Genomic DNA, 20,292 nt, shown 5'->3' on the forward strand with positions numbered 1-20,292 from the left:
TTGGCGACTAAAATGGGGCCTCAAAATATTTAAATATGAGGTAGCATTTTAATGTCATTACGGCTACGGTTTATTCAGACGCGAGTACCAACTATTTATTTGGCAACTGAATTATTATATTGGAAACAATTTAAGAGATACAGTTTAATAGGAAAACGGCTGTCTATTAATATAAAATATACAGTTCTTTTAAAATATTTATATAGCAAATTAATATAAAAACTACATTTAAAATTTATACATCGGCACTCATCACCTGAGCTGTCAATTTAATAAAAAAAAGGATTCTTAAGGACAGGAGAGCGAGAGGAGACCTTATCGAATGTTTCAAGATTGTTACCCACTGTTACAACCTCCCCGACATTCACAAAGTAGTCGCTATGAGAAGTACCAGCCGCGAGACCCGAGGTCACAGCCTAAAACTGATTCGCACTCCTACTACTACTAAAGCTGCATATCATTCCCTATCCAATCGTGTTGTAGCGGCTTGGAACAGTTTACCGGATAGTGTTGTTACTGCTCCCTCAGTGAATGTGTTTAAAAACAGACTAGACAAGTGGCTTTTAAATAATAAGATAGTGACATGACTTTGCTAACTATAAATCATGAGACACTGTGTGACATAGGCTCATCAGCTGAATAGCTGCTTGCCTATAATTGAATAATAATAATAATAAAATATAACGGTCGACAAAATATTATACTTATGGGTAAGAAATTAGGTGTTTGGGGGTGCAGGCAACTTCGTCTATACAATTAATTTAACTTTTCATGACGTTTACTCTATCGAATCTAAGGCTGGCCTTAATACGCAGTCTTAACATCACTCTGAAAGATTATTTTTTTTGGCAGGAAAACCTTAATCATAATATGCTTTGGCATAAATCGTTCCGCAGATTTTATAATATCGAATCTTATGCTGGCATAATGTTAAAGAGCAAAATAATCTTCTAGATTAAGAGTACTTCCGTAGATTTTTGATTGCATAATATTTAGGCGGTAAAAAGTTGTCCATTTTCTTCCTATTTCTGTTTTGATAGCGAGTCATGTGTGTTGGGGATGCAAGATACCTAACACTCCTCCTCGCTTCGCTCGTCGTCGTACCTAACGGTGCCTCTGGGACTGTATTTCATTTCCTTTTTGCTATCGTTGTTTTGTTCATACAAAGTACCTGAGAATATGACATAGCAAATTTGGTAGGACTTATATTCTACAAAGAAAATAACCTAACCCTAACCCACTTTTCTGCTAGCAGAAAATAATTCTGCTCTTGTAATATTATACTATACGATTGTCATGGTAATTTTTTTGAATACCACGTCGGTGGCAAACAAGCATACGATCCGCCTGATGGAAAACGGTCAACGTAACCTATGGACGACTGCAACTCAAGGGGTGTCACATGCGCGTTACCGACCCATTAGAAGCTTATACACTTCTTTTTGCTGTGTACTTATTATAAAATGATTTGGTACGCGTTCCCTCGCTTGCAACTCGCTCTAAAATAGGATGTGAAATATTTAAATACTACCCGTGGTTTACGGGTCTCAAATACAATGTTTGAATAGAATAAACATTTATTCGTGAACACAGGCAAGACAAATTACACATATTAACAACACGACAGAAAGGAATGAAGTGCCACGAAATGGCCTCACCTCAGCGTGTTGCTGGTGACTTCCAGCGCTGATCTTCCGATGAGACCAACGTTTCCATAAAGAAACGATTTTATATGTATTTTTAAATTAAAGGAAAAATGGAAAAATTCACACCTCCGGCAGGACTCGAACCTGCGACCTTTGGCCTTGCCGGGGCCATCGCGCTTACCAACTGCGCAATATGTAATATCGCTCGCAGACGTTTCTGCATGATAAAAAAACAGATTTTATGTGTTTAAAAAAAAACCTACTTCTCAATAATTTTTTTTAGTTGCCTCCGCCATTTAAATACTACTTTAAACGATGAGCTAAGTATAATTATTTAGGTGCTAACATCTATATGCCTACAAATATTAAAAATCTTACGCTTTACAATACTAGGTGCCAATTATTATTTTAGTCGCCAAAGTATTGTTTAATGTTCCTCGGCAATATTTTTGTCGCTTGAAATTTGCTGCCGTTTTTTCAATAATAATGGTGCTTAGTATTTGAGGCTCATATATTTTTTTTGTCGCCACAATATTAAAACACAGCCAAATTATATTATTGTATGCCCGACATAACTTCCCATTTAATATTTTAGTTGCCCGGTTAATTATATGCCGTAAAAATTGTCTTATATCTATGTCTCACATTACTAAGACGGCTACCCGTTTGTAGGATTTAGTGCCTAAAGCGAAATCATCTAGTAATATTAAAGTAAATATTGTAACCTACTATGTTTTTCCTGATAGGGTGTCAACTTCAGCATTATCTAACTGTTTTAATAGCATATTATGCAACTGGTGTTTAAGATAAGTCAAAAAATCACTATTAATACTATCATGTTGTCCTTATCACACGACTTTATACAACATTTAGTATCAGCCACTGCGGGACTTCAAAAATGCGTGTTTTTTCAAGGTATTCGTAACGAATATCTATTTATAATTTTTCCCCTCACTAGCTCGGAAACACGTATTTTGTCCTTTAATACCAGCGGGTAAAAACGCATTTTATCCACTAGTGGGTAAAGTAATTTGACCTTGAATAAAGTCAAATTAACTGCTTTAAAATTGATAAAAGTAGGTGAATCTAGTAATTAAGATGATTTACCACCTGTGGAACTACTGGAAGCAGTGATAAACGCATTTTTTTGCGTTGTAGTTTCCTCGCTATAGTGAGGGGAAAAGTTTTGTGTTACACTCGGGTGCAAATGTATTTTACTTCTCGTGTGTTAAAAAACTCGCAAGTTCAGGATTCTATTCTAGAACCACTCGCTTCGCTCGTGGTTCAAGTACAGAATCCTTTCTCTTGCTCGTTTTTCAATTCCACACTCGGCGTTAAAATACAACTTTGCCCCCTTGTATAACAAATAACTATTGACTACTTAAGGTTCATTGTTTTGTTAATACTTGTTGTTAGATTTAGAAGTAATAGTTACTTATAATATAAGATTAAGATCTGTCAGACCACCATACTTCTGTGATTTGTTGTAAAGTAAAATTATAATAATGGCTTGAATAAGATTAATACATATTTTTAAGTACGTATTATGGTGTTTATTTTCGCACAAGTTCTCAAAGTAGTAGTAGTAGTTTTTTGTTAGGTCGAAACTTCAAAGGGCCATAGGTATGTATTGAAAAACGTCGTACGATAGGGCGAAAAAAAGATTTTGTTACTTATATTTTTTTATTATTTTATTCGGAAATTACTTTTTTATTTAAAGTTTATTGACATACTGATGAGAAATGGATGTATTTGTTACAAAAGGAACATCAGCAAAACCAGGTTAGGTATATCTTGTAAACGGAAATAAATATCGTACACGAAAGAAATAAAAATACCTACAACTCAATCGGCGGCCCAGCCGGGAATCAAACCCGGGTCTTTAGGTTACTCGGATTTGTTAATGAAATCCATTTCTGTTTATAATTAGGTAAATATGTAGTGTAAAACTTGTTCCTTAGGGTCTTTTACACAAATGCAGTTTTATTCTGGCGTTAAAACGTAGTGTTAAAATGAACAATTTTTCTCCTAGATCTCCGGTTAGCCAGCATTTAGTTCGTCGGAACGGCCCGGAGCAACACAGGCTGTTCAGTGGAGACCACTTACATTAACTATTGCCGGCAAAGGCTAACTTTACCGGGAAAACTTTTTAGGGTTCCGTAGTAGTCGGAGAAACCCTTTCATCATTTTAACCTTTGTTTAAAGCTGTTGCTGGCTGGAATGCAAAATGCAATAGTATAATGTGATAGGTACAATCACCCAAAAGAGCAGTTCTCTAAAACTTTGTACATAGCCACGCCAGCAAATTTTAATTGATCCTATTTTGTTATCAACATTTAGTAATATAAGTCGACTTTCGTAAGATATTTACAGGATAATTGTTATAATTAAGAAAATATAGATACTAGAAAAGCAAATGATTTAACTTTTTCTTAATTTTTGTAGAAACTTTTTGAGAACTGCTAAAAATATGTGACACGCTCTTATGATTTTCAGTCGAATTGAGAACCTCCTCCTTTTTTGAAGTCGGTTAAAAAATAATAATTTGCGGCTTTCGTTTGTAACTGTACGTGTATGTAATAAATAATAATAATAAATATTATAGGACATTCTTACACAGATTGACTGAGTCTCACGGTAAGCTCAAGAAGGCCTGTGTTGTGGGTACTCAGACAACGATATACAAATACTTATATACACAGAAAACATCCATGACTCAGGAACAAATATCTGTGCTCATCACACAAATAAATGCCCTTACCGGGATTTGAACCCGGGACCGCGGCTTAGCAGGCAGGGTCACTACCCGCTAGGCCAGACCGGTCGTCAATGTATGTATGTCGGTCACAGAACTTAATTTAGATAGAAGAAACAAATTCATATATAGGGGCCGAGCGTGTCAAATTTTGTACTGAAGTTGATTCTTGCCTGTAATTTTAAATATATCTCAGGCTCTTGATTGTTCATAATTTTTGTGTTGTTGCAATTGAATATCACGTAACGAGGCATTTTTTATGTTTTGGTTGACTTCAACTTACAAAAATTGACGCCCGAAAGCTGCAAGCTGCGAGTAAAGACGGACAACTCAGTGGATTTCACTGAGTTCATTTGACACGCTAAGTAGATACGTTTGCTTGATCTATGGTATATATGACATCTGTGATGTCGGTCGTGTATGTATTATATTTGTAATCATAATTGTTAATTATTCTTTCTTATACAAGTCTGAAACCTTCCTCATCCACACTGGCAGAAGAAAGCTTCTCTTCTCGTTTGAGAGTAGTTTGAATAGTTTGATCTTTAGTTTAGTAACCTTTATGGGTGCATTTACCCGATTGGATGCGATGATATCCACATTGACTGAAAGATAGACCTTTGTAAATTCAGATATACCTAATATCTAAAATTGGTGAAACACTAAGAAAGATAAGAACAAACCTCTCCCAGCCGTTTCCCGTATGAAAGTGCCCATAATGCCAGCAAACTTTCCACGCAGTATCACTACGGACATCGTTTTGCAAGTTGAACGAATCAGAGTTGGAGGTCTTTCTGTCTGAGCCAAATTAGCTCGCAAGTAAACGACTTAGTTTTAAGTGTAGGTAATAAAAACTCGAGGATACGAAAAAATATGGATATTGGGCACACAAGGTCAATAAGGGTAAGTGTACAAATAATGATCAATTGATCAGTCTTATTGGGAGTTCATAAGTTTACCATTGATTTGATCAAAAGTACCTAAACACAAACGTTCCAAATTTAATTTTTAAAAAAACAAATGAAACCAACTTGTAAAGTATGTATGGAATGTACAAACGTGAGATACGAGATTTTTTCAAATTTAATATATACATACGTACTCGTAAGTGACGAGATTATCCGATCCGACCCGTTTTTAGCCGCCATTTTTTTTGTTTTGAAATCCTGATATCGCAAAAACACCTGTGACAATGAGTAAAAAAATGTTGGTTGCAAAAATACACTCATCCCCGTACCTTACCTCTAGTGTTATCGCTGTACGGATCCCTCAGAACTATTACCTGTTCCACAGCTTCCTGTTTCCCCGCTGCACCGAGCCAATATTGGGATTAAAGTTGGAAATTGTTTATTGGCGCCGTTCAATTTGCGCGCTATCTGCTTTTTATTTGGTAATAAAAACATAGATTGGCGCAATATCGATCTCAAGGGGTTTTAATATGACCATTTGATAAGGAGGATCTGATTAAAGTATTCACTGTCGCGGTTAATAGTGTCAAATTAAAACAAGCATGAGTGCTATACTGAAAAAGCACCTTACAGATGCTTTATCACACCTCGGACACTGGCGATTAAATATATGAAAGAGGTGCGTTCTTAGCACTTACTTAGTCTAAGCTCGTGCAGGTGAACGCGTACTATACATGTATGAGTGAAATATGATTGGTCGACTGTTCGCGTTTTTGACAGGCGGTAACTGTGAGGCAACCGAGAGGTGGTGGGCGGCACTTTCAGCGGGGAGCGGGAGTGGCCATACTGTACGATAGTACTACTCTTTATTGTTATACTGTGCTTTTGGTGACCAAAGGGCTGGCTAATATTTCGCTCAGCGGATCAGCATTGCTATCCAGCTGGACAATGTGATCAGACCATCTGGGCACCTTAACCAACGACGAAGACCTATGTGATAGGCTAGTAGACATTCCTACCGTTGATCACGTAGACAACTTAGTAGTGATTGAATACAGATAAAACACCTCTCCATAAGATAAGGGATTGCCTCTCTAGCACGTAGGCTAATCCATACTTCCATACTAATATTATATAAATGGGAAAGTGTGTGTGTCTGTTTGTTGACGTTTGACGATTTGACGTGGTTTTTTAAGTGGCGATAGTTGAAGGGATGGAGAGTGACATAGGCTACTTTTTGTCTCTTTCTAACCCCCCGCTTCAAAAAAATGGGGGGTGGAGGTTTGTATGGAGAATTCCGCAATTTTCAAATTTAACGCGAGCGAAGCCGCAGGCAAAAGCTAGTCATATATAGACCATAACTACACTGTATCTGGGAGATTGTTAGGAGATTAGTAGGAGACATTAAACCTATAGGTACAACAGATATCAATCACCGTAATTCCGTCAACGACCTCCTCGGCGCTATACCTATTTAACCTATTATAATTATGATGTCAGCGTTTTTTAAATTAGGTATGTTGTTTATTTTACGTTATTTAATAAAATAAATAGCCCTTTTCTGTTCTGATCTGGCTAGCCGAATGGCACAATCGCTCACGAAACGCTCACGAAACGAAGCGCTAGTAGATATCTATCTCTATCGCGCTTGCGTATTGGCGCGACAGAGCCAGCGGCGTATCGCTTTCGTTTGGCGTCGGAGAAATGCCATTCGGCTGTAATAAATATTGGGGACACCTGACACAGATCTTGATACTAAGCAAAGTAGACAGGGTGCGAGTTCTATCTAGGTAGTCCTCTCCGATCCGATACGTAAAATTTAAAAGAAACTTGAATAAAACGACACTTGGATAGGCTATGCTATAGAAATCGCATCTTAGCCTTAGCTGACTATCCTACATTATTTAGCTGCTAGCTAATACAATAGTATGCGCCTAAATAAGTCTCCCGTGTATACACGTACGCCGTAAAATACCCACTTGGAATTACCTAAGAAATGAGGAAAAAGAAAAACAATAAACTGGTTCCTTCATCGTTTCTTATTATAATAATCATCGTGGCCGGATCGGCTTTTTACGAGTCTGCGTGAAAATATTCATGAGCTGAGTAACAGGTTTTTTGGTGGTGAAATACTTGTTATTTTTGGGATGCGAGTATTTTTATTCACCTTTTAGTTGGTAGTCCTAATATAATGTTTTAGCATTGATATTATTGAGCGCTTGGGAGATTTAAGCGCATGACATTACGTGGTAAGTTATGCAGAAAATACCTAAGTAATAATAATAATAAAGTAACCTGGACAACCGAGCTTCACTGGGAATTCTATTCTAATATTATAAATGAAAAACCGTCTAAAACTCGATTATTCGTGTTTTCCGGGACCTAAGTGCGTTTTCACATTATCCGATCCGATATCGGATGTCGGACCGATATCCCATACATTACAGGCGCCATCTTGGATTTTTTCTATTGAACTCCATCCGACATCCGATATCGGATCGGATAATGTGAAAACGGACTAAGACTACCTAAGCTAGTTCGATTTTTACTGAAAACCCCCACATAACAAACAGCGAAATCGTTAGAGCTGCTTCCGACATCGACGGATGTAGTGTAGGTATGTATATAAATCGATATATAAGAAGTCTCGTTTATAGGTATTAGATAGATATAGCTGGTAGGTATGATTTTGACAGCTGAGGTTGCAAGTTTTTTGGAATTTATGTATAAATAACACGGTAAAGAAATCAGCTAGGGTAATTAGCTACAGGTGTAAGTAAGTAGCGAAATGCACGAAACAATGATTCTATTACTATTCTGATACTTATACACTTTTGAATTGTCTTGTTGTTCTAAACATGAATGAACAGAGATCGCGGTAAAAGTACAACCTAACAAATACAACATATTTGAGCTTAGCTACCGTATAAATGTAGCAGCTTTAAAAACATAGCAGCATTAACCTTATACTGTACAAACTAGAATCTCAAGTGTTAAGGAATCTTAGCAAACTTGTTCGAGCAACGGCGCTAGTTACAAGCAAAGTTCTAGCTGCTAAAATATTAAAGCGTGAGAGTCTATCGACTTGTTTTTCTTTATCCTTCAAGTTATTTTAAAGTTGGAGCTTCAGATTAAAAATGCGTTTCGTAAAAACCCATTTCAGATGTAGTGCATAATACTTTACCTTCGTCTTTTCTAGGAAATGTCCTGTCTTCGTAGCATGAAATATTTTAATTAACAGTACTAGTGTACTGAGCATGGCTGAAATAACATGCCACCTTGGTGCGTTTCCGAGGAAATAACTACGACGGTAAAATTTATATACTATGCACTAGATTTATTTATTTTTGTTTGAAAGCTGAATTAGTCGGGAGTGTAGGTACTTAGCCATTGCCTGTGTATTTTAGCCATTGCATTGTGTGTTAGCATTGGCCTGTGTGGTGACGGGTTAAGAATTTCACCACCCCCTTTCTTCCCGTGGGTGTCGTAGAAGGCGACTATGGGATATGGGTTAAATTGTGGCGTAGGCAACCTGTCACTGCAATGTCACAGTTTCGTTTTCTTTCAACCCCTTATTTGCCAAGAGTGGCACTGAAGCTTTAGTAGTTTCATGTGTTCTGCCTACCCCTTTATGGGATACAGGCGTGATTGTATGTATGTATGTACTTAGCCATGTTTCATGAGAATCGGTCTACTGTGACGTTGTTATGCGGCCGGGGTTTTTTCAGCAGCGGCAGCAAACAAGCAGACGAGCCGCCTGATGGTAAGCAGTCATCGCCGCCCAAGGACATAAGCAACATCAGGGGAGCCACTTATGCGTTGCTGAACTTCTTGCGCTGAAGGAAATAGTTTTACCGTTTTATTTGATAACAATAAGAGAGGTTGTGAAATTTCTAGACATATCACTCTGATCTAGACCAGATAAAATCCAACTCTGTACCTTTAACCCTTAATTGGACAGTGTTCGCTGTGGCGAACATACATTTCAAAAAAATCTACTGGACGCATTTTCATCTTTGTTTATTTTTCTTTTGACTCAAATTGTAGATTTGTATTTTTTTAATTGGTAGAAAATTAATTTATTACTGTCGCAATATTCGTATGCCAGCAGTGCACGCAAAATCGCAGCAAGACGGCAACCGCGAAGTATCATCTAGTTATTTATGACATTATATTAGATTTTTATGGTATCACTTTAATAAAAACGATATTTATCGGTTACCAATTAGGTAATGAATCGAACTAAAGAGTTTATAGTTTAGTGTAAGACTTAATTTAGTGACAGTGGCACTTAAAAAGTCATGTTCGAGGTGCCGAACACTGCCATCTTCACAGTGAAATAGTAGGTTGGTTGCATGTTCGGCGTGGCGAACACCGCCAGCTACGCAGTGTTTGAGTTCAGGCTTGCATGTTCGATGTGACGAACATTGCCAACTAATCGGTGGACTTTATACCAAAATATTTATTTCGCAAAAGAGCACAAAAGTAAATTACATTACTCTTACATCTGAATACGTAAAATGAATAGCTAACTCTAACCTAATTACGCACATCCCGATGCAAAAGTACCTACCCGTGCTCTTACCGCGTTACGTGTTGAACCGCGATGGATACCCTTTGCACGAGGAAGGTCCTAAAGCGAGGATTTAGACCCCTCTTCATCATGAGGACAAAGTATTTTAGGGGAAGTGGGAAGATTCCCCAAAAGTACTTTGGCCTCCGTACACCAGAACCCGCGCTGTGAGGCATCCATGCCCGAGGTTCGCTTCACTCAAAGTATAGTTAGGCGTGCAATTTTTGCCCTCGATGTCAATAAGTCTAACGGGCCTGATGGTATACCAGCTATTGTGCTGAAAACATGCGCTCCGGAGCTAACCCCGGTTTTAACGCATCTTTTTCGCTTTCATACTGCTCAGGTAAATGCCCGTCATCCTGGAAGACTGCTTGAGTCCATCCAATTGCAAAGAATGGTGATCGCACAAACCCTGCACACTATCAGCCCATTGAGGCCCAGATTTGAGAATCTCTCTTCTCTCCAAGGTAATGGAGTAAGTGGTTAATAACCAGCTCTTAGCGTACCTGAAGAGCACCAGCTTATAGTGACCGGCAATACGGCTTCCGCCATGGTCGTAGCGCTGGTGATCTTGTGGTATAGTTGACTGAATGGCCACCGCCATTGATACAAAGGAAGAAGCTCTGGCGGTTAGCCTAGATATCGTTACCTAAAGTTTTTGATAGAGTTTAGCATAAGACGCATCTTCCCTAATTCCCCTCGTACGGGCTCCCAGAAGGGCTTTGCACGTGGGTAGCCAGCTTTCTAACTGGGCGGAGCAATTCAGTTTTCATCGATGATCAATGTTCAGAAATCCGACCCATTAACGGTGGTGTACCCTAAGGAGCTATCCTATCACCGACCTTGTTCATCCTTCATAACAATGATATGCTAGTAACTAGCAATATCTATTGTTATGCGGATGACATCACAGGTGATAGACAGTAGACAGGTCGTGAAAATGCCTATCGTGAGCAGATTTTGCTATGCAGAATGCAACTTGTGTCTCAAGTCGAGGCCTCTTTTGAGCAGGTATCCGAGTGGGGTAAACATAATCTTGTCGAGTTGAACCCCAGTAAGAAGATTTGCACATTTTTCGCATATAAAACCCCATTTGACATAACATAGCGCCTAGATTCCAGGACATTCCCCTTACCGTCTCCAAGAGTACCGGGATGTTCGGTGTCAACATTACGAAGGAGGTCTAGTTTCGGGGTCACAAAGTACACAAAGGACACACAAAGTGTAAACAATACTTTTATGTTCATTTTCTACAAATAAATTTGCATGTTTCTTAAAATTTATATAGCAAATTATTTCGCACTTTTTATGTATGTATGTATGTATAAACTCTTTATTGTACAAAACACAAAACACAAATATGACACAGGATAGACAGTACAAAGGCGAACTTATCCCTTTAAGGGATTTCTTCCAGCTAACCTTTGAGTAGGTGAAATGTGTTTTATTCTTGATTAGCTGGCAGTGTTCGCCACACCGAACATATTTTTCCTGAAAAACTGAAAGATTGTGATTTTTTTCATTATTTTTTCGGGGCTCCTTATGACCCACAAAAATAGTATTCAACAAAAAAAACGGTATTTTTAATGTTTTCTATGTCTGCCAAATTAAGGGTTAAATAAAGCCGAAACCAGGTAAATCATAGTGTTGTGTTGTGTTCGCTAAGGTTGACAGAGCTCAACGAGTTCTCGTTGACGTCAGTAACTCGCACGTTTTCTTTCAAACGTTCCGTTTGATAAGGTACAATCAGCTGCGAAATTGCGTGGAGAAATGATGAATGAATTCATTGATAAATTCGCCATGCACTTTTGCAGCTCACTGTATCTATTGGAATAGGAAGAAACCGTGAAGGTTATGTCAAAAATTATTTACTTATTAATATAGATTTTTCAAATCCGAATAAAACTCAAAATTGCTTTTCGAATACACAATGTCCAAAAATGTCAAACACACAAATTATAACTTAATTTAAACTGTCAATATTCAGTGCGCTCAAAGTGTAGGAATTGACTCTTTGACGAAGCGACGAGCGAAGTTCAAAACTAAATTACATATCCGGGATAGAATTTACAAACTCATATTAGTTTCTGGTAAACAGGGCCGGGACATGCATAAATTTCTGCACTTTTGCATTTGCTACACTGACGTTATAAACTTCATAGATAGCTTAGTACTAAATCGAGTCATTCGTTACTATAATAGTTTATTTCAAAGGATAAAAATGGTTGGTAGTCCTCAACTGAGTGACTTTCTGTCTGGCACAGCTAAGAGCCAACACAAATGGACTATAGGTAAACGTCGATAACCCAAACAAGTAATAAAGGGCATACTTGCAGTTGGTGTGCAGTCAACATGCAGTTCCCAATCAAGTTGTAGATCGATCAAAGTCTGTCAGCCCTAAACTTTAGACTCTGCCGCCTGTGGTATTCCCGTGTGGAGACGATCATTAAATTGGAAGCTCTCTCCATTCCCATCTTCGAGGCCGGTAACTCGTTTCTGCTATACCGGTAAATCGTTTACCAACAGGCGATTAGTTTGTTCATTTGCTTTCATATCTAAAATAAACACAAGGGGTGAAAATTACTAATGAACACACATTTTCTGCATCTAAATATCCATTCGATTGGACACCATTCCGATGAGTATTCATTAAACTTCTCGCACTCACGAAAATGAAACTACTTCAAATGAATCAGTTCGCGTTGAACTAAAACCAATACTGATGCATCTCAAGAGTAAATGTATTAAGTCTCTTGTAAACCAAGGGCGCTTATGACTTTCTTCTGTTGGGAGTGGAGTTGGAAATGATACATTTTGGGAATTAATTTATAGTCAGAGTTGTAAGCGCGGATAGTTGGGATTTCTGAAGTTTTAAACGATGGTTTGGGAATCAATGCTTATTGAGATTGTTTAATGATTAAGGTTGGTTTTAGGAGCTTCGATTTGGGGCGAAATATTCGTAATTGTGGAAAAAGAGGTACCTACACCTGGGTACATACATACATTACGGAGAGAATATAATGAGGGATTTGCATATCGTTTTGTACTACTTTTCCTTTTAAGTCTAAACACCAGCGCCGAATCTTATCAAAAATATTGAGACTGTTCGTCTTCCGTGGCCGGGTGGTCTCTAGGTCTAGGGCGTAAACCACGTAGCGTAGGCCTCAGGAATCACAGGGAATGGTCACTTTTTCGTAAGTATTTCATATATATTTTCTCCCGTGTGGTGTCGGGTTAAGAATTTCACCACTCCCTTTCTTCCCGTGGGAGTCGTAGAAGACGACTGTGGGATATGGGTTAAATTGTGGCGTAGGCGAGAGGCTGGCAACCTGTCACTGCAATGTCATAATTTTATTTTCTTTTAACTCCTTTTTGCCAAGAGTGGCACTGAAACTTGAGTAGTTCATGTGCTCGACCTACTCTTTTATGGGATAATACAAGCGTGATTGTATGTATGTATATGCTTCTTTATCTCTTGTTAGTTTTTAAACACATTCTTGTTGTTAACTGTTATTTTTAACGTCTTGTATAGTCTTGAATCCCCAGCGCCTAACTCTGTTAATAGCGCGCGCTAACTCATCTCGGCCCGAGAGCCACTTTGGCCGTACGCCAGCCAACCAGCTCTCAGCACACTTTTAATATTTCATTCATAACACAACAGCGCGGAACAACTATTGTTACTTGACCAAGAATATTGTTTTTGCCAACTAGTCAACTATTTCTTGACATGACTTGATAAGATTATACCTAAATTGAAATGTATGTCATTATAGAAAACCCTCAGAATTCGTGTTAGACGCGTAGCGTTTCAGAGATTGCATGTACTCAAGAATTTGGGATGGTTGCCGCCGTGACCGGGTGGGCTAGAGTTCCAGGGCGCTAACCGCGTAAGCTGAAAATGCCAGTTTGAATACAGTATAAATTACACCTTTTTCACTTTTTTTTTAATTATTATAAATGGGTTTACACTTGGCCACAGACAAGCCAAAGGCAAAGAAGTGGCCTACGATGGTGTATTCCCGCCCAGAAGATGCATGTTCATCCTTGAAGGTTGGCGGGTTATATAAGCTTTATCTCTTGTCAGGTTTTAAACACATTTCACCTATTGTTAACTATTTTTTGGCACAGTCTTGAATCCCCAGCGCCTAACTCTGTTAATAGCGCGAACTAACTCATCTCGGCCCGAGAGCCACTTTGGCCGCTCGCCAGCCAACCAGCTCTCACACTTTAAATATTTAATTCATAACACAACAGCGCGGAACAACTATATTTTTAAGTAGCTTGTATGGCAACGAGATCTTACGTCTTATAAGCATTAAGACGATACGGTAGGGGTCATTTCTCCATACAAACGCTCTCGACTATTTCCTCCCTGGTTTTTGAAGATAGAGCAATGATTTTTTCAACACAGATTGTTATTATTTTTATCTGTGTCGGACCGTTTTGATTTTTTTGATATTCTGCTTTTTAAAAACTCTAGAGCCAATCAAAAATTTCCAAAAACGGCCTTTTTCATTGTGGCGCAAAAAAAGGTGTGATACTCAAGATTGGTAACAATTAACCAAAAAAGCTAAACGGTCCGACATAGATTATTTCATTGTTATTCAGATTCTCAAATTTCGTTCCGATTGATTAAGTTTTGAAGGAGGAAAGAGTCGAGAGCGGAACCTCGATTTTAAAGATTTTTTTGAAATATCTTTTGACTGAGTTGTTCTTAATGGACAATTTTTTTTCGATAAATCTAGTTAATAACACTTGTATATTTAACTAAAATTCCCAAGTTGAAAGGGGGGCTCCTTTCCATTCTAGCATTTTTGCTACCGTATCCTCTTAATCGAATACGGCCGTTAGGCACTCTGGTCCCACCAAAAGCCAAACTACACAGGAGCACACCTCGGACACTGGCGATTAAATATATGAAAGAGGCGCATTCCTAGCACACAGTCTAAGCTCGTGTAGGTGAACGAGTAACTATGCTTGCACTGAGAGAAATTTGCATTGTGAATTTAACAAGTTCGACTTGTTGCGGTTTATCCGTTTGAATCAGCCAAACGTATGTTTAAAACAATATGTATCAGGTTGTTTTTATAAAATCGACTTGTTGATTCAAATATATTGCCGATTCAAATGACAAGTAGCTTGTTGTTTGAACCAAAGAGCACGTAGGCGCTATTTTAACCAAAAAACTTTTTGAACGAACATGAAAACTGGTTGTATTTTCTCTCAGTGTGTATGAGTGACATATGACAGGTCGACTGTTCGCGTTTTTGACAGGCGGTAACTGTGAGGTAACCGAGAGGGGGTGGGCGGTACTTTCAGCGGGGAGCGGGAGTGGCCATACTGTACGATAGTACTCTTTAATCTTAATGTGACAGGAGCGAGTATCTTTTGTACGTTTCTATTGCCGATAACTCATTGCTCATGAATTCTGACTCTTCTTATTTTGACATAAATTAATTCTGTATATTATTATAATTATTATTTTTTAATTGGTAATTGCGAGTTATTTAATGTTGACTTAATACTGTATGATATTTGATATGATTTTATTTGTACGTGTTGTAATTTTATAATATGTACGACTGTATTTAAATTTTAGTTTTAAACTTGAATGCGATTTTATATATTTCTACGCCAGTGTTGGCAGAATATGCTGAACCTTACAATTCAACCTGTTAACATCTCAATTGTACCTACCATATTCTTAGAAATAAATATTATGATTATGATTACTCCCTTTTGGTAGGATCAGGTGCCGTAGCCGAATGGCATTTCTGCGACGCGAAACGAAAACGAAACGCCGCGAAAGGTAGGCTGGCTCTGTCGCGCCAATTAGAGTTGTGCCTGCTCGTTCACTGAAAAGATCGCTCTCAACTGGTACGATCTCCGAAGTGTACTAGTTCGATCTTTTAGGACATTTAGTACAGCAGTACACCGAGAGAGCGAGAGACATCAGCTGATCGGCCGTTTTCGCGCGCTGTCGGTCCGAGTCAGGATAGCTTTGCTGTCATTGGTACTTCTTGGTTCTTCGCTCCTTTCGCTCCCATTCTGTTGCGCGTGTGTGAGTGTACTAAATGTACTAGAGAGCAATCATTTGGGAGTAGTTCGGTCTAGTACAGTGCAGGGAATCGTATCTTTTGTACTATTAGTACATGTACTACACAAGGGTATCGCCAATACGCACGAGCGATAGAGATAGATATCTACGAGAGTTTCGTTTCGTGAGCGTTTGGTAGCGTTTGTGCCATTTGGCTACGTACTCAGTGCCTTAGTCGTTCCAGCTAGGGTTTCTAGCCAAATGTACAATTGTTGACGCTCAGAGGCAAACGATATGCAATTGGCTCTGCCTCGCCAATGCAGATAAGCGATAGAGAGAGGAAACTACGAGACGTAACGATACGAAGCGTCAACGACTGCACGCTTGGCTAGACCAGGTGCCGTAGCCGAATGGCATTTCTGCGACGCGAAACGAATACGTAACACCGCGAAAGGTAGTCTGGCTCTGTCGCGCCAATACGCAAGAGCGATAGAGATAGATATCTACGAGCGTATCGTTTCGTGAGCGTTTCGTGAGCGTTTGTGCCATTACCCATTATTATTATTATTTGTACCCAGCGCCCTTAGACAGGTACTAATGCTCCGGAGAAGCTATTTATGTACCTCTAAGTAGTGAATGTAGTGATAAATAAGATATCTACTACGGAGCGGGATATTGACCAATTATCTACGGGCCCTGGTGATTACAGTTAGTAGCTAACGGAAAAGAGGAAGTTATGTAAGAATAATTGATTATACATACACCAATTACAAGTAACCAAGCAAGGCTCATTTATTTTTCAAAACAAAATAGGTAATTAAAATCAAATAGGTAAGTACATGTGAAGCTGGTAGAATAATATAGGAAAAATTAGTCTTTTTAGGGTTCCGTAGTCAACTAGGAACCCTTATAGTTTCGCCATGTCTGTCTGTCCGTCCGTCCGTCCGTCCGTCCGTCCGTCCGTCCGTCCGTCCGTCCGTCCGTCCGTCCGTCCGTCCGCGGATAATCTCAGTAACCGTTAGCACTAGAAAGCTGAAATTTGGTACTAATATGTATTTCAATCACGCCAACAAAGTGCAAAAATAAAAACTGGAAAAAAATGTTTTATTAGGGTACCCCCCCTACATGTAAAGTGGGGGCTGATATTTTTTTTCATTCCAACCCCAACGTGTGATATTGTTGGATAGGTATTTAAAAATGAATAAGGGTTTACTAAGATGGTTTTTTGATAATATTAGTATTTTCGGAAATAATCGCTCCCAAAGGAAAAAAAAGTGCGTCCCCCCCCCTCTAACTTTTGAACCGTATGTTTAAAAAATATGAAAAAAATCACAAAAGTAGAACTTTATAAAGACTTTCTAGGAAAATTGTTTTGAACTTGATAAGTTCAGTAGTTTTTGAGAAAAATACGGAAAACTACGGAACCCTACACTGAGCGTGGCCCGACACGCTCTTGGCCGGTTTTTTTAGTTTCGAGTTTCAGCACGTAAACAATTCTGATATGCCTTTAGTAAATCACAAATCAAATGCAGACTACGTTGTTATAATATGCCTACTAGTACAAGAAATTTAAACAATTACCTACCGAAGCACTTGTTGGTGGCAACTTTAGTTAGCTTGTAGAGATTTTTTCTTATCGAGTATATGATGTTGTTTGACTCATCAAATGTCATCGCATCGGGCGCTATACCTGTTACACGTTTCAATGTATACTCGGAAGGAGAATTGCCTACAGTCACTTTATATATCCCATCTACATGCCAGGCATACACTGTTCCTTTCCCATCAGCAGTCAAACCTGTAATCCAATCTTTATTTGATAATTTTACATCCTCCTGGTTACTACTGTAAAGTGAAATATATAATCCAGAATCATTTAAATACACAATATTATCCACGGCATCCAGAACAAAGTTATGTACCCATTTATCTCCTAAATGGATGTGTAAATTCCCGTTTACGTATTTAAATATTCCTTTACGAAATAATGTAGTAAAATACACATGATCCTTTACAACGACGTTTGTAATAAGATTTGATTTCACGCTAAAATATGTAGGAAAGTAGTTCATATCTTCAACAAACCATATACCGTCGGTACCTCCTAAATATACTTTTCTTTCTTCCTGATTAATGTCAAAGGGTCCAAAGTTGAAAGGTTGCCAGCCAGAGATGACACCATGGAAAGTATAATTTAAAGATACGAAGCCAACTTTGGAGTATTCTACATTGCTGAACTTTGGTTCGAATGTGTAGTAAAGAACGTTGGTAGATTTCATGATGCCCAGTCTTTCGACGACGGGGTGGTCACCGAAGTGGGCGGGGAGCTCGAATAGGTACGAGTGGTTGTAGCAGATGTTGTCGATTTTAACGCAGGAGTAGCAATATTTATTCTCATTCACCTTGGCGGTCCTGGCGGACGCTGTGCGTGGGTCCAGTAGGGAGGAAAAGACTGAAATGTGAAAGCAACATGTTAATTTTAGTGAACTTTAGTAAACAATAGTAATAGGTAACTATTAGTTGACCGTATTGAAAGAGTGAGAGGCCTTAGCTCAAATCTTTCCTTCGCTATCCCGTCTCACAAACACTCACTCGCGTTAGAAAGATAAAAAAGTAGCCTATGTCACTGTCTATCCCTTCAACTATCTCCACTTAAAAAATCACGTCGATTCCTGGCTCCGTTTTGCCGTGAAAGACGGATAACCAAACAGACACACACACTTTCCCATTTATAATATTAGGACCTATGGATTGTCAGGGTGGCGCTGTTATTCTGATGTGTGGCAGTGCAGTCATATATTTCTGGTCAGGCTATACCGTATGTTCTGTTAAGCTTGAACGAACTACCACCTCCTTTCAGACAGTGACGTATCAGCCGACCTTGCCGAAGTGACAATCGTTGCCGCTACGTGGCGAAACGTAGGCCGGCTCTGTCGCGCCCCTACAGAAGAGCGATAGGGAAAACTAACTGGAAACGCTTACAGAGCCTAAAGGGTTTGTGCATGACGTTAGTAAGTAGGAACTCAAAACAGTGGCAAAGAAGAACGGTTCGGTGTTCGGACTTATTCTACCGACAAGAGCCAGGCTCTTATGATGATGATATTGCTCACCAGATCCCCATATGGCTTGAAGTATAAGACCGTTAAAAACTACGTTCAGTGTACTACACATGGTGACACACTTTATAATGCACTATTTCAATGATTTCGGCAAAATATCCTTTATACTTTAATTATCTTAATTAACAATCGCATTTTATAAATTATTTTAATCAGCATTAATATATTAATTAAAATTAATGTATTTGGCATTGACGGACTGTTGAAAAGTACTTACCTACCTACTTCATATCCACCTATCAATAATGTATATAAGTAGTAGGTATTTAAATATGATCCTACGTTTCCGCACTAGTGAATAAATAATGAAAGTTAATTTCTTGTAAATTGAAATAGATATCATACACGAAAGAAAAAACGGCAGGGCCCACTGGTGGCCGAGCCGGGAATCGAACCCGGGTCTTCAGCTTACGCGGCTAACGTTTTTACCACTAGACCACACGCCCGCCGGGTTCGATTCTCGGCTCGGCCACCAGTGGACCCAGCCGTTTTTTCTTTCGTGTATGATATCTATTTCAATTTATAATTTATACTTAGTGTGACTACTTGCAAAAAAGAACAAATCAAAAATATTCAATAAAATAATTTGATTTGTTCCCTAGTGGTTAATTTCTTGGTTAGAAAAACAAACTTCCATAATTATTCACTTAATGCCTCTATTTTTAACCGACTTCAAAAAAAGGAGGAGGTTCTCAATTCGACTGAATGTTTTTTTTTTCTATGTATGTTACTCGATATCTCCGAGAATCGTGGACCGATTTTTTAGACACTACATTGAAAAACCTTCATGGAAAGAAATATTACATATTTAAGGGTCACTTGGACCAACGAAAATGGAGGGTTAACCCACCATTTATATGTAATTTGACAGATGACTGCCACTAACCCTGAGTTAAGTGGTTGGTGCAAGTGGGCCTTTAGGTGCATAGTGAAAACTGGCCTCTTTCTCGGCAAACCCACTTTTTCCCGACTTAAATGATTTCTCGCATGACTAACACGACAGAGAATACTATCTAAGGGTCTCCCCAAACCTATCGACGAAGAATCGGCTTTCGCCGTTCGGCATTCAGTGACGACGACGCGTAAGCGTCTTGATACTAACGAACGACTTTTGTTCAGCTACAGCCGATTCCGCGTTGTTGGGGCAACCCTTACCCTCCATCCACAGGTACACCTTATTTGATAAGTTTCGTCCTTACTATCTCATTATCTATACAAGTTACTACAATAAAGCGTAGCAGAGAGAAATGGCTT

The 20,292-nt window shown here is 38.7% G+C and overlaps 1 protein-coding gene across 1 annotated transcript; it reads right to left on the minus strand.

Moving 5' to 3' along the window:
* Positions 1 to 17,389: 17,389 nt before the first annotated feature.
* Positions 17,390 to 19,092, minus strand: LOC125236008. The gene is made up of 2 exons (XM_048142690.1): positions 19,030 to 19,092; positions 17,390 to 18,371 (listed from the first exon to the last, which is right to left on the minus strand). Exons 1-2 carry the CDS (start codon positions 19,088 to 19,090, stop codon positions 17,497 to 17,499), a joined length of 936 nt encoding a protein of 311 aa, XP_047998647.1. The 5' UTR covers positions 19,091 to 19,092; the 3' UTR covers positions 17,390 to 17,496.
* Positions 19,093 to 20,292: the final 1,200 nt, after the last annotated feature.

The sequence above is a fragment of the Leguminivora glycinivorella genome, chromosome 18 (genome assembly GCF_023078275.1).
Source record: "Leguminivora glycinivorella isolate SPB_JAAS2020 chromosome 18, LegGlyc_1.1, whole genome shotgun sequence".
Taxonomy (NCBI): Eukaryota; Metazoa; Arthropoda; class Insecta; order Lepidoptera; family Tortricidae; genus Leguminivora; species Leguminivora glycinivorella.

Coding starts and splice junctions, on each gene's coding strand:
- LOC125236008 (XM_048142690.1), bottom strand. CDS start 19,090: ATGTGTAGTACACTGAACGTAGTTTTTAACGGTCTTATACTTCAAGCC. Junction 18,372..19,029: donor TCAAGCCATATGGGGATCTG/GTGAGCAATATC, acceptor TTCACATTTCAG/TCTTTTCCTCCCTACTGGAC.